The sequence below is a fragment of the Phacochoerus africanus genome, chromosome 14, assembly GCF_016906955.1.
Source record: "Phacochoerus africanus isolate WHEZ1 chromosome 14, ROS_Pafr_v1, whole genome shotgun sequence".
Lineage (NCBI taxonomy): Eukaryota > Metazoa > Chordata > Mammalia > Artiodactyla > Suidae > Phacochoerus > Phacochoerus africanus.
The window spans coordinates 55205364-55218760 of record NC_062557.1 but is presented as its reverse complement, the minus strand read 5'-3'; the positions used below and the strand labels follow the sequence as shown (position 1 = coordinate 55218760).

The 13397-nt window shown below is 46.4% G+C and overlaps 1 protein-coding gene across 1 annotated transcript in view; it reads right to left on the bottom strand.

Moving 5' to 3' along the window:
* LOC125113908 (protein shisa-6-like) overlaps positions 1-13397 on the bottom strand; it is a 130698-nt gene that overhangs the window by 102132 nt on the left and 15169 nt on the right. Inside the window, exon 2 of the mRNA XM_047756830.1 lies at positions 5506-5666. Within this exon, the coding sequence (XP_047612786.1) occupies positions 5506-5666 (161 nt within the window). The remainder of the gene's footprint in view (positions 1-5505; positions 5667-13397) is intronic.

Below are 13397 nucleotides of genomic sequence, written 5' to 3'. Positions count from 1 at the left end.
GGGAGGTGATCTCATTTCTGGGAAGAAAGTAAGGAGAACCTACTTGGGAAAAAACCAACAGCCATCCCCTGATACTCTGTCCCAGTTCTTGGTTCTGAGAGGCCATGGCGAATAAAAAGACAAAACCTTTGCCTGCACGGAGCTTACACTCCGATTGGGCCAGAGGCAATAAATCAATGATGCTGGAGGGTGTGGGTGCTTGCAAGAAAATAAAGCAGGGGACAGAAGGACCTCCTCCTTCCTGAAGAGGCTAGGAAAGATGGACCATCTGAGCATCAACCTTCACAGCACAAACATCTGGTGCTGGACAGTTCCTGACCACGAAACAGAGGGGAAAATACCCTGAGGCAAGAACACGTGTGGCATGAGAAGGGTCAGGTGTCTGGATCCCAGAGAGCAAGGCAGAAGGTCATAGGAACCAAGCTCAAGGGAGCACTGAGGGGCCAGGCCAATGCAGCGCTTGACAAAGAGCCCTCTGTCAACTGTCCAGCCATCATTCTTGGTCTCGGAGAAGCTTAGAGTCACGCCCCCAGCTTCCTTAGTCTGCCATTAACGCAGGTGGCTTTGACAAGAGCAGATGACGGATGGCTCATTTACACAGCTCATGGTGGCGTGTAGCTGGGGCATAAATATTTATTTCCTCCAGCTGCCACCACTCTTGATAATGGGAAGCTGGATATCAAAACTTGGGAACCTCAACACATGATGTCCTTGCTATTGGGAGGGATGGGTGCCACTCTCCTCCCAGCTGCCCAGAGACAGGTTCTTTAGGAAAGGAGCCAGGCCAGATGAACACACGATCCCCACTCCTCCCCACCCATGAAGGTCACAAAAGCCTCTGGGACCCTGGACTCAGGGGATCTGCAACTCTGGATGTCATGCATTTCCTGATACCTGGTTCTGCTGGGCCCACTAATCGATGCTGATCAATCAGCCCTTGGTACCCAAGGGATTGGCGCCAGGAGCTGCAACAAATACCAAGTTCCAAGGATGCTCAAGCTCCATAGTCAGCCCTCTGAATCCACCAGGTTCCAAATCCGCGGATTCAACCAACTGTGGATGGCAAACACAGTGAAGGAGCCAAGGTCGGGTGAATCCGCAGGTGCCAAACTGGTGAATACGGAGGGCCGACTGTATTTGCCCAGGAGTCTCCATCCACAGCTGTGGACAGACCCTGTGCCTCTCTCAGATAAGTCTGAGTCCTCTGCTCCCTTCTGCCCACCTGCCTCCCAGGTCCCTGCAGCCCACTAGGAAGGACTGGCCGGGCTCCGTCGTGGGGGTCTTGCTGTGAACGCAAGCTCCACGATCCTCAAGGATGTTTGCCTTAGTTGCTAATCTCTCTCGCGCTCTGGCTCTCAGTTTGCTGAGCAATGGAAACCCCTGTGGGAAGTTTTTGAAAAATACTAATGCCCACGTTCTACCCAAACCAATTAAATCAGAATCTTTGAGGTAAGACCCTGGCATTAGTATCTTCAGAATTGCCTACTCCATTCCAATGAGTTGTCAGGGATGAGGGTCGCTATGCTAAATTGGGGAGCTTCTCCAACTTTAATGTGTGTACAGATAGCCCAAAGGTCTTGCTAAAATGCAGATTCTGAAGCAACAGGTCTGGGGAAGGGCCCCAAAACATGCCTTTCTAACAAGTCTCCCTGGGATGCAGTCGCCACTGGGCCATGGACCACACCTGGCTTACTGCGGGTCTAGAGACAGCCAGATTGGAGGGGTGGGAGATGCAAACGGGCTTCGCTGATTTTCTATGTCCAAAGTAACGGTCCATTACCGAAGATCCCTTTAAAGTTGAAGAGGGAGCTCTGGAAGAATACGGATAAAAGGTTCTTAGAGGAGAGAAGAGGAATTTTCTGCTAATGTGGGAATAGGACATCTGATACCTAAGAAAGGCTACAGAGTCCACTTTCTATTGTAAACCAAGTACCTAACAGGCTACCCAGTCCAGAGGAGGTATTCCATACTCACAGTATCATGTTTTTATTATTAAGGCAAGAATCTCACGCCACTTCTTAAACCAAACAAGTGTGTGCTTCTGACATGCAAGACCCTGAGTCCCATAAAGCCCCACTAAGCCCTTTCTTCCTCAGAAGATGGCTGTAGGCAGGGCCCAGGCACAGAAGGCTTGGGGTCGGGGGCTTTCATCCTGGACACCACCCCACAGACCCGCTTGGTTTGAGGACACCAATGCCACTGTTCTTCTCGTTTATTTGATCTGTTGGCCATGAGTTGTGGACACATTGCCATGACCAGCCATGGCTAATTTTGAGGTCTGCTATGTTCAGGACCTGTTTAAAGTGCTCTTGTTGGTTTAACTCGTTATATCCTTAAACAACCCTATGCAGTAGGTATATTCAGCCTCAAGGGCAGAAGAGGAAATTCAGAAAGGCAAAGAAACTTGCCAAAGACACCTACTGAGAGGAATGCATAACAGAGCCCATTTTTTTTCAGAGTCTCAAACTTGACTTGCTACAGAATGGCATGAAAAGGAGGTTCTTGTTCAGCAGGTGAGACAGAGCCTAAGAGTCTGCATTTCTCACAAACGCCCAGGTGATGCTGATGTGGCTGGTCCATCGACAGTATTCTGAGTAGCAGAACTACTCAAGCGTTCTGATGCCTCCTGTTATAATAGATTTCGGGCCATCTTCCTCAAGACCCCCTCCTAGACTCTTGCCATTTTTTTCTGTAGGAGATACTGTCCTATCACTTATTGTGATAATCATTTCCTGGTGTATGTAAGTCAAATCATCATTCTGTACACCTTAAGTTTATACAGTAAAACTGGAAGAAACATCAGTAACAACAATAAAGCAAGTTAATTTCTATAACCAAAGAAAACCCCCAAAATATTTGCTGAATTTTTACCGTAAAAAAAGAAAGACTCTTGGCACCAGACTCCTATGATCAGTGACCTGTTGATTTGACCAGTAAATTACAGTAAATCTCCATTTTAAACACTTAACGAAGTTCTGTTTAAACCTGTGCTCAAATTGCAGTCTTTTGTGGCAAAGAACATCAGCTACTCAGAAAAGCAGTTGCATCCATTATAACTGTGGATGTTGCAGACTGTTACGAAATTGCTTTTAAATTTAAGTATCACAGTTAAGAATGCTTTCTGGGCCAAAACCAATTCCCATCTCTAAAAGCCAAGTGAAGAGTTTCAATTTGAGAAATACAGAGAGGGATTTCTCAAAACAGAGGAGTGAATCATTTAACCATAAGCTTCCCTTCTCGGATCAACAGGGGAGAGGACGTATCGAGACACCAGAAGAAATGACAAGTCTTCCCGTCCCAGTGAAAGACACTTCAGGGCAGGTCAAGACTGTCCACTTCAGCAGCCTGGACCTGGTGGCTGGGAACGAAACGGTCTGTGAATGCGAGAGAGAAAATCGGAACAGAGAGGGAAGAAGGTAAACTCGCCAGGGGTGCTTTGGGTACCAAAGGGACCGGAAGTTCCAGAATCTCAGGCAGGATCTGGAGGAGCCTGGCTACACACTGTGAGTCTTTGGAGAATCAGAAAGGCCTCCTTGCAGGTGATCATAATACTAAGGTTAGATTAGACAGTTATCAACGATAATAAGAATTGGCCAGAATAGCACTTTTCTGCAATTTCCATAGCCCAGTGATTCCCAACCTTTGCTCCATATTAAAATCACCTCTTATTAGAAACACGCCCCCCACCTTCTGCTCAGGCCACACCCCCACATTAATTATATTACAATCTCTGGGGGTAGAACCCAAAGACCCTTCATTTTTAAAGCTCCCAGGTGATTCCAAGTTTGTGCAGCCAAGTTTGAGAAATACTGGCACAGCTATTCAAGTGTCTTCATTCATAAAATAAAAGAATCCATCTGGACAAGTGGTTCTTTATTCTGTCTGCATGTTAGAATCACTTTCAAGAGATTTTTAAAAATGCTGCTGCCAGCAGCAGTCCTAGAAATTCTGGTTAATTTGTGGGGCCCAGGAACCACAAATCGTCAGCATCATCAGCATTTTAAAGAGCTTCCCAGGTGATTCTACTATGCAGCTTGGGAGATAACCACTGGTCTAGATATTTTTGCCCATTCCTTCTATTGCTTACATTTTAAACATCTATGATATTCAGGCTAAAAATGCATCTTAGACTTTTGCAAAAGTGGCTCTCTCATCCTTACTTTTAAATCAGGGATTTTTATCTTTGAAAGAGTCTATGACTCTCCTTAAATCCTATACAACATACTGGAGATAGATACACACACACACACACACACACACACACACATATATACATATTCATATGTGGGGTTTTTTGGAAGGAGAATGCCCCTTTTATCAGATTCTCAAGAGATTTAACTCTACTGCCTTAAAGGCTAGTGTGTGATTTCTGATTTAATAAATTTAAGAAAATTAAAGAGTGAATGGAAAACAAATTTGGTCTCAACAGCAGGTCTGCTACAGTTTGAATTTGAACACACCCTACCGCCACCTAGTGGTTTCATGTCTTTATTGCAGGTTTAGTTCAGACCATACAGCTGGTCCTTTGAAAAGCTAGTGTGACAGATGTGAAGATCTCAGATTCAAGTATCAAAGCAGAAGATGTCTGAGACTGGGGTCAGTAGTAGGCTATCTGGTAATGCTCAAAATGAGAGACTACTTCCTCAGCAACACTTGGAGGAAGACTTCAACACTTTGGATTCAAGTCCCCAAGTAGATTAGGATATTACGGTTTTCTAGACCTGACTATTGTTTCCTACATGCTTCAGTTTGAATCCAGGCTTGCTTTACTTATTAAACATATGTCCTTGGGAAAATTTTGAAGGCTTTCTGCTCCTTGCACAAAGTGGGCTAATAGAAGCATGTCTAAGAAGGCTGTGAAAAATAAGTACAAAAATACATGTAAAACATTCAGCATAACACTTGGAACCGAGCAAGATCCCAACAAATGTGAGGTTAGATTATTTACCATTATTTCCTTGCTTTGTTTATTGTTCCATATGGGTGACGGTGATGACCGAGTAGAAAAGCAAAAGGTATATTGCTATTATATGGCAATTCATCATGTATCCAGAGAATCTACAGAGCACAGGGAAGGGTCACACCCCCCAATAGAGACATAATCCCTTCCCTCAGGAAGTGCTTTTTGAGATTCCAGTCGTTGAGCAGCCTCTACATCTGACTGCAGCCACTGGCCACATCCACCTTCCCACCATGTGGGCAAGAGGGTGATCATACTCTGCCGAGGCTGCAGCAAGCTCCCTTTCAGAGAAGAGAATTATGCAGACAATCATGAGATCACAGATGCCCCAAACCATCCACTTCCTCTAGCCTGGACACTCCCTGGTCACCGTCTCCCATGCTGCTCTCTCTCCAGGGGACAGTCCCCAGACTCTTCCACAAACCCACCTGGCCATTAGGTCTCTCACAACTCCAGGCTCCACAACCTGCCTGGCTGAAGCAGAAACACCACCGAACCCTCTCATCAACCTCAGCAAAGATGCAAGGTGATCAGCTCTCACTTACCTGGAGTCTGCTTGGCCGTGCGCACGGGGGTGTAGTGGTTTTTGGAGGATGATCTGACCGGTGTGTTCTCTTTGGGAGAGCTATCAATAGCCGAGATAGTTTCTCTTTCACAGTGTGCTATGGGGATTGGTCCCTGTTGTCTTAGGATGTCGGCCAGAGCCCTGAAAAAGGAGGAGATCACACAGTGAGATTCACAGAGCAGGTAAGCACGACCAGAGTAACCTGACTACTTTCCTTGGCCCTTTAATGGACCAAGACTCAGTGTTCAGATCTCGGCAGTCACAGTGTCCTCTGGTGCTGGCGTCAGTGGAACAATGGGGTGAAGTCATCATGCCTGGGGGTACAGGCCCTAAAAGGCTGTGATTAAGGTTTCTTTCTTTCATTCATTTCACACCAATGAACGCTGAGCCCTTTCAAAATGTGGGCTCCCCAAATAACCCCCTATGCCAGGCAGATACCCAAGGCATCTGACCCATGGAAGGCTGCTGCAGTGAAGGGCTGCCAGTATTGGCCTCAAGTTCAGCGGCAGGCTACCAATATCAGGGGGACCAACTTCCCCATCAAAAAATACACACGGAATAGCATGTACTCTATACAGGTGACCCAAATAAGTACAAAACTCAGCTCCCGTTGTCAAAGAAAGGTGTGATTTAGCTGCAAGACAGGACGTACAGATAAGATGATAAATATCAGAACACACGGATGGTGCAGACAGTGAGCAGAGTTGGAGCTTAGGGGAGGAAGCAATAAAACAGAGAGAGGAAAATACCCAGGAAGAGAGAGAGATGCCCTGAGATGCCGCTGTAACTGGAGAGGCCCACCCCCTCTGCAAGGGATCCAGGTACCCTGAGAGCACCTTTCATTCACTCAGCATCTCTCTTCAACAGCCAAGTATGCATTTATTGAGGACTCAGCATGCATCAGTCACTGCAGAAACAGAGGTAAAAGAAAACATAGATCCTGCCATGGAGGGGCTCACGTTTAAGGGAAATTTCTCCCCTGCCTGATTTCAAACAGGGCTATCCATGGGAAACAGAGACAGAGAAGGATGTTCTGAAGACCTACAACAGACCACAAGGGTCATTTCAGGGCCACATCCCCGGTTCTGAGTGCACAGGCCACGCAAGGCCTCTTTCGTCTACCTGGGGTGTCTCTGAAGGGTGGGTGAGGCACCATGGCTACAGACCTCTCCAGTCAGCCAGGCCCACCTGAGATGCGGCCGTGCCCAGCCCATCCCTAGGCTTCATTCACATTGGATTCCAGCTCCTGGCACGCTGCCCCGTTGAAAAGTGACAACTACAGCAGTTTAAAACCGTGTCTGAGAGTGAATTGTTTCCTTTCATTACGCCGCCTCTGACATGCTGAACCTTCCTAGGAGAGGAGCATCAAGCTGGCAATCTTATCATTTAGTGGCATTTATATAGCAATTTCAGATTTTCCAAGTGCTTTCCCCTCACTGGCTTTTTTTTCTCAGGCTCTCAGAGAAGGAGCAGACACATGCCACCACTCCCATTCAATTCCATGGACCAAGAAGAGAGGAAGAATACAGAATTGCACTAGTTTGGTAAAGGAAGTTTGGGCAGACTTAGGATCTGGAAGATTTGGAGCCTGGGAGCAAAACTGCCCTAGAAAAAAAACTGCCCTAGAAAGTCGAGAGATTTGGGTTCTAATTCCAGCTCGGCCACTGATGAGCTGTGAAACTTTAGGCAGATTTGTTAACCTCTGAAATGAAAATTTAAACTTTTTATTCCCCATCAGCAAAACAAAGGGTTTAAACTAACATGATCTTTAAGATTCCTTCTAATTCCAAAACGTGTGATATATCTATATATTTTAAATCACACATTCATGCAAGTTACCTTGATTCTTTCACCTCTCTATTTATCAGAGGCACTTTCCTACAGTAAGGATAAAAGTAAGGAAATAGCGAGTTAAATCTTATAACAAAAGTATAGACCAATGGAATAGGTCTATATATTTTGTTTAATTGAAGAGTCCAGAAATAAACCCATATGTCTAGGTTCAAATGATTTTCAACAAGGGTGCCACGATCACAGAGAAAGAAGTTTTTTCAATAAATGATGCTGAGATAACTGGATATCCACATGCAAAAGAATAAAGTTGGACCCTTACCTCACACCATATATAACAATTAACTCAAAACGGATCATAGACCTAAATATTACAGCTAACACTACAGAACTCTTAGAAGAAAATAGAGAAGTAAATGTTTGTGACCTTGGATTTGGCAACAGTTTCTTAGATATGACACCAAAGCACAAGCCACAGCTATAGGTAAACCAGACTTCATCAAAATTAAAAATATTCTGCGTCAAAGGATAGCATGAAGAAAATGAAAGACAACCCATGGAGTGGGAGAAAAATATCTGCAAAATAGTATAAAGATCTCTTTATACTAAGAGATCTGCATCCACAATATAGAAAGAACTCTTAAATTCAACAAGTGAGAAACAAATAACCTAATCTGAAAACGAACAAAATATAATTAAGACATTTCTCCAAAGAAGGTGTACATGAACAGTAGCAAAACATGAGGAAAGCACAAATCAAAACCACAATGAGATACCCCTTCACACCCACCAGGACAGCTATAACCAAAGTGACCATTCCAAATGTTGCCAAGGATGTGGAGAAGTTGGAGCTTTCACACCCTACTGGTGCAGGCCCTAAACAGTCTGGCAGTCCCTCAAAATATTAAACATAGAGTTATCATATGGCCCCGCAATTAGAATACTTCTAGGTATATGCCCAACAGAAATGAAAACATATGCCTACACGAAACTTGTATATGAAAGTTCATAGCAGCATTATTAATAATAGCCAAAAGGCAGAAATAACCCAAAAATCCATCATCTGAAGAAGGGATAAACAAAATGTAGTGTATTCACACAGTGTATTAGTATTTAGCCTTAAAAAAGCAATGATGCTCTGATACAAGCTACACCATGAATGAAACTTGAAAACAACATGCTATGTCAAAGAAAGAAGAGACCACATGATATGATTCTATGTGTATAAAGTATCCAGACTAGGCAGATCCATAGAGGCAGAAAGCAGATTGGTTACCAGGGGCTAGAGGAGAGGCAAATGGAGAATGACTGCTAATAGGTACGGGTTTTCTTCTGAGGATGATGAAAACATTCTGAGGTTAGATAGCAGAGGCGGCTGGACAACTCTGAGCAGATTAAAAAAAAATCACCGAACTGTACACTTTTAAATTTAAGGATGAATTTTACGGGAAATGAATTACATCTCAATAAATTGCTATTACCAAAAAGAGTTACTATTCTTTTTCTTTCTCTTTATTGCCTCCCAAGTTCTTATAAAGGCTCCTACCTCTTAGGTATCTACGAAAGAAAATGCAGTCAGGTGGTTAGGTCCATGCTTTTGGAAAGCTAAGACTAAATCTACATCAATGACAGCAATGTTGTCCCTCTGGGGACATGTGGCAATGTCTAGAGACATTTTTGGCTGTCACTTTCCTGGGGCAGGATGTGCCATTGGCAACTGGTGGGTAAAGCCCATAGGTGCTGCCAAACATCCTACAAGGCACCAGACAGCACCCTTATAACAAAGAAACATCCCACCCAAAGTGCCAACAGTGGCAAGACCGAGACACTCTGACGTCATCTACGTGGCGCTGCACAAAGTGGGTGTTTGACGAGTGCTCAAATACCACCTAACTCCAGAGATATGTACTGGGCAGCCCGTACCAAGAGCAGACACTGGGATGGGCTCCAGGACAAGTGGGGCTGGAGACGCTGACGTGAACATCTTGACGTTGGAGGATCTTATGTGTCTTGGCCATCAGTGTAGCCTCATGTCTTGGCACAGTGCTCGGCCGTTACAGAAACAGAACAAGGAGTGAAAGGATCCCTGTCCCAGCCTTGGTGAAGCTTTCAGACCAGCATCACTTTTGTCCATATGGACGGTGTAAATGGCAAACCCACAGCAGAATCGCTCCAGGCTTACTGGCCAAGAAGAGATTTTCGAACTGAGATCAGCACTCCTGGGATGGGGGAGGGGAGGGCTCTGAGTGCCCATCTCCTGAGAAGCCCTGCAGGAGGCAAGATGCAGGCACTGAGGGCTGACAGGTGAGAGGGGAGGCACCTCTGTGGAGACCATCAAGCTTCTCAGAGCATCCCTGCCCACATCTGGCTTGCTGCGGGAGGATGAGTTTTAATTGGGTCACAGCCAACAGCCAACAGCCAAGCTCTCTCCTCCTCAAGATAAAGGCTGGCACTGTATCCTCCCTCTTCAGGTGCCCTGCTGGCAAGGGTGAGCTGGGCAGCCCAGCCAAAGGGGAGGGATGTACTGCTGAGCCAAGCTAGCTGGGGGCAGGGACCCTGCCATGTGTGGTCCTAATGAGGACGTGGCAGCAGGAATGTTGTCCTGGCCACCCCTACTGTGGGCTTCCCTTCTTGGGGGTCCCCCTTTCCACTGCCCTCTGGCAGCCAGAACGGTGGCCCTTGTTCCCGGACAGCGCTGGGCCCCCTCTTCCAGCTCACAGCCCCTCCCTCAGCACCTCATCTCGGTGACCTCCCTCCAGCTCCCGTTCCTCTACATCTTCCATCCCCTTCTCTCCAGGGTGCTCGATAAATATTATTCTAATTCTGAAATGTGCCATCCCAGCCTCACCTAATTAATTTGGATGCGCCGGAGGAAATGGGTTAGGGCCTGAGCTACTTTCTCACCGCAGGAAAGAAAACCGGTCACTGAGGAAGAGGGAAGCCGACTTTGTGAAGGAGCAGCCACAGCTTTCAGGGTCTGCGAGAGGGACGTGGAAGAAGGGACCTGCAGTGACAGGCACAGAGAGGAAGGGAGTGACAGAGGGAGAGACAGAGAGAGAAGGAAAGGAATCAGAGGTGAGAGAGATGGACAGAAAGAGAGCCAAACAGATGGGAAGAGAGAAGGAGGCAGAGCCTCAGGGGCAGGGAGAGGCAGAGGAAGATGCCAGGATGAAGGAATAAAGACACAGGTGATGGGGGTGGGGGGGAGCGGGGGTGGAAATCAGAGGGGCAGAGACAGGCAAGGAGAGCCAGAGAGAAAATGGGAAACAGAGTCAAAGGGACACTCAGAGAAAGTAAGTGGTTGGGAGAGGGGATCAGAGAGAGGCCTTCCTGGGGAACCGGCATCAGAGGGGGCGAGAGAGGTAGGCAGGTGCAGAGTGGGGTCGGGCCCCCAGTCCAGGGCAGCCCCACCCCACCCCCATGCCAATGACTGTGGATGGACGTCTAAGCCAAGAACCTGAAGAATCTGGCTCTTTGCCTGGCTCACCCCAATCTCCAGTCTCTCCCCCTCCCCCAGGACCACTTCCGCAGAAATAACCTGCACAGATGAAACAAAGGAATGCTTTTTGCCTGAGTTACCCGGATAATCGCCTTGGTTCGCCACCCACGGACCACTTGGCTTTCTTGGATGCGTGGCAAGCAGGGGGGAGTTAATTAACTGGACAGCAGATCGGAGCAGGGAAACAGTCGTCGTGATCACTCAGGCCAGGAAACGTCCCTGCTCTTCAGGACTCGCTGTTTGCGTGTTAACCATCTGCTGCCGTGAGACCCAGGCTCACATCTGGAAGGCACTGCACAGGCTCGAAGCGGTCTGCCTGCCTTGTCTGGTGTGGTGCCCGTACTGAACCCGTGACCTTCGCAGCTATGGGTGCCCCAATTTTAAACATGAAACCGAGGCTCAGGCTAGTTCTAGGGCTAAAACGTGATGGAACGGGAATTTAAATCAGGCTTCTGACTTGAGTCCTGAGGTCCTCCTGCTCAGAGGGACTGCCTTTTATGTGCATCTCACTTTCCTAGGAACTGTCAGCCTGAATGCGTGCTCCTGGTCCCTCCAGCTGGGTCTGCTAATTTAGCAAACGCCAGTTAATATTTAGGCATGGAGAAGCAATTAGTCAATGAGTGGTTCAGGTCAAGACCAATGATTATTTTGCTTAAAACCTTGGTTAGCAGTTCTCCTGTGGTGCAGTGGGTTAAGGATCTGGCTTGGGTCACTGCTGTGGCATGGGTTCAATTCCTGGCTTGGGAACTTCCACATGCCACAGGCATGGCAAAACAAACAAACGAAAAAACACCTTGGTTAGTGTTGTCAGTAGTTCTAAGGAAGGAAAATGTGTCTGAATTTCCATTAAGTGTTGCATTATCACAATGCCTGTGGGGACCAAGTCTTGTCAACATTTTGAAATATTGCCATCTGCATTCAAGACAAGAAATCCTTCTTCAAATGGCAAATGATCCCCTTAACATTAGAAAAATAAACAAAAACTTGTTTATAACTTTGCTTCGTAGTCTTGCCAGTGTGAAAAATTAAGAGCTATAATTTACTGAACAATTACTATGTGCCAGTCAAAGTGTTAAAATCTTTTACACATTATCTTATATAATCCTCAAAATGACCTTATAGAGTTGGTGCTAACCCTAACCCCTAACCCTATTGACAGCCATATTTTACTGATGAGAAAGCTAAGACTTTGAAGGGTTAGCTATCTTGCCTGAAGTCACACAGCTAGTAAGTGGTAAATCCAGATTTCAAACATAATTAGGTTAAACTACAGAGGCTTGTTTTATACCACTGAATTATCCACCTACCCATTTGTCTGTCCATTCATCCATCCATCCATCCATCCACCCATCCATCCATCCATCCATCCATCCACCTACCAATTCATCCAACACCCCATTCACCTACCCACCCATGTAACCCTCCATTCATCCACCCCTCCATCCATCCACCCAAACATCAACCCACGTATCCATCCATCAATCCATCCGTTAACCCACCCAACACCCCATCTACCCATCCACACATGTGATGCTTCATTCATCCACCCAACTATCCATCCATCCATCCATTCATCCATCCATCTTTCCTTCCAATCATCCATCCACTTAATCACATTTATTTGTCATCTACTATGTTTCTGCAATTGTCTCTGAACATGAGATTGCAGACCATGCTCAAACTTTAGTAGGAAAATCTACCCAGACAGAACTCAGTGGCCAGCCAACTGCCCATGTCTTTTCACCTTAGTGAGTCATTGCCATCAACAGCTTTGAAAGTTCTTACATCATTTTATCAGCCAACCTTCTGCTGCAATTCTGAGTAGAATACCAATATACTTCATGAGACTCCTGCTGTGCCTGAGGCCGGAGTAAGAGCCAGAGCCCTCCTCTACTAAGCCCTTTCCCTCCATCCAGCAGTACCTTCAAATGTGGACAACGAGTACCAAATAAAACACTTGGAATTGTTCTGTCCCAATCTTCACTCACTGAGTGAGAGTAAAACTTCGTTTTCTCCCAAATCAGGTGGGAAAGCTAGGAATTCTTAGTTTCTCTGATAAACCTCCTTGTTTTTCTTTTTAGGACAACACCCATGGCATATGGAAGTTCCCAGGCTAGGGGCTGAATTGGAGCTGCAGCTGCCAGCCTACACCACGGCCACAGCAACGCAAGATCTGAGCCTCATCTGTGACCTATGCCACAGCTCACGGCAATGCTTAATCCACTGAGTGAGGTCAGGGATCAAACCCACATCCTCATGGACACTAGTCAGGTTCGTTACGCTGACCCACAACGGGAACTCCCCTGACAAAACTTTTTGATCTCAATGAAGATGCTTTCCAGGAAGACCCCATGAATACCTCTCCTCACTAAGTGGAACAAAGAGAAACCAGCCTCCTGCCTCTGCCACGCCTCTGGGTCTCCGAGCCACATAAATGCCATGGAAGGGAAAAAAATAAGTTCAGTCAGTGTTCAGTAAATTCTTCTGTGCCAAGAGCAGGGCAAGCTGGATAGCTGAGACCCCTAATCAGGACCTTTCTCTTTTCGGGAGGAACAGGAAGGAATGAATCCTGCCGGAGAGGG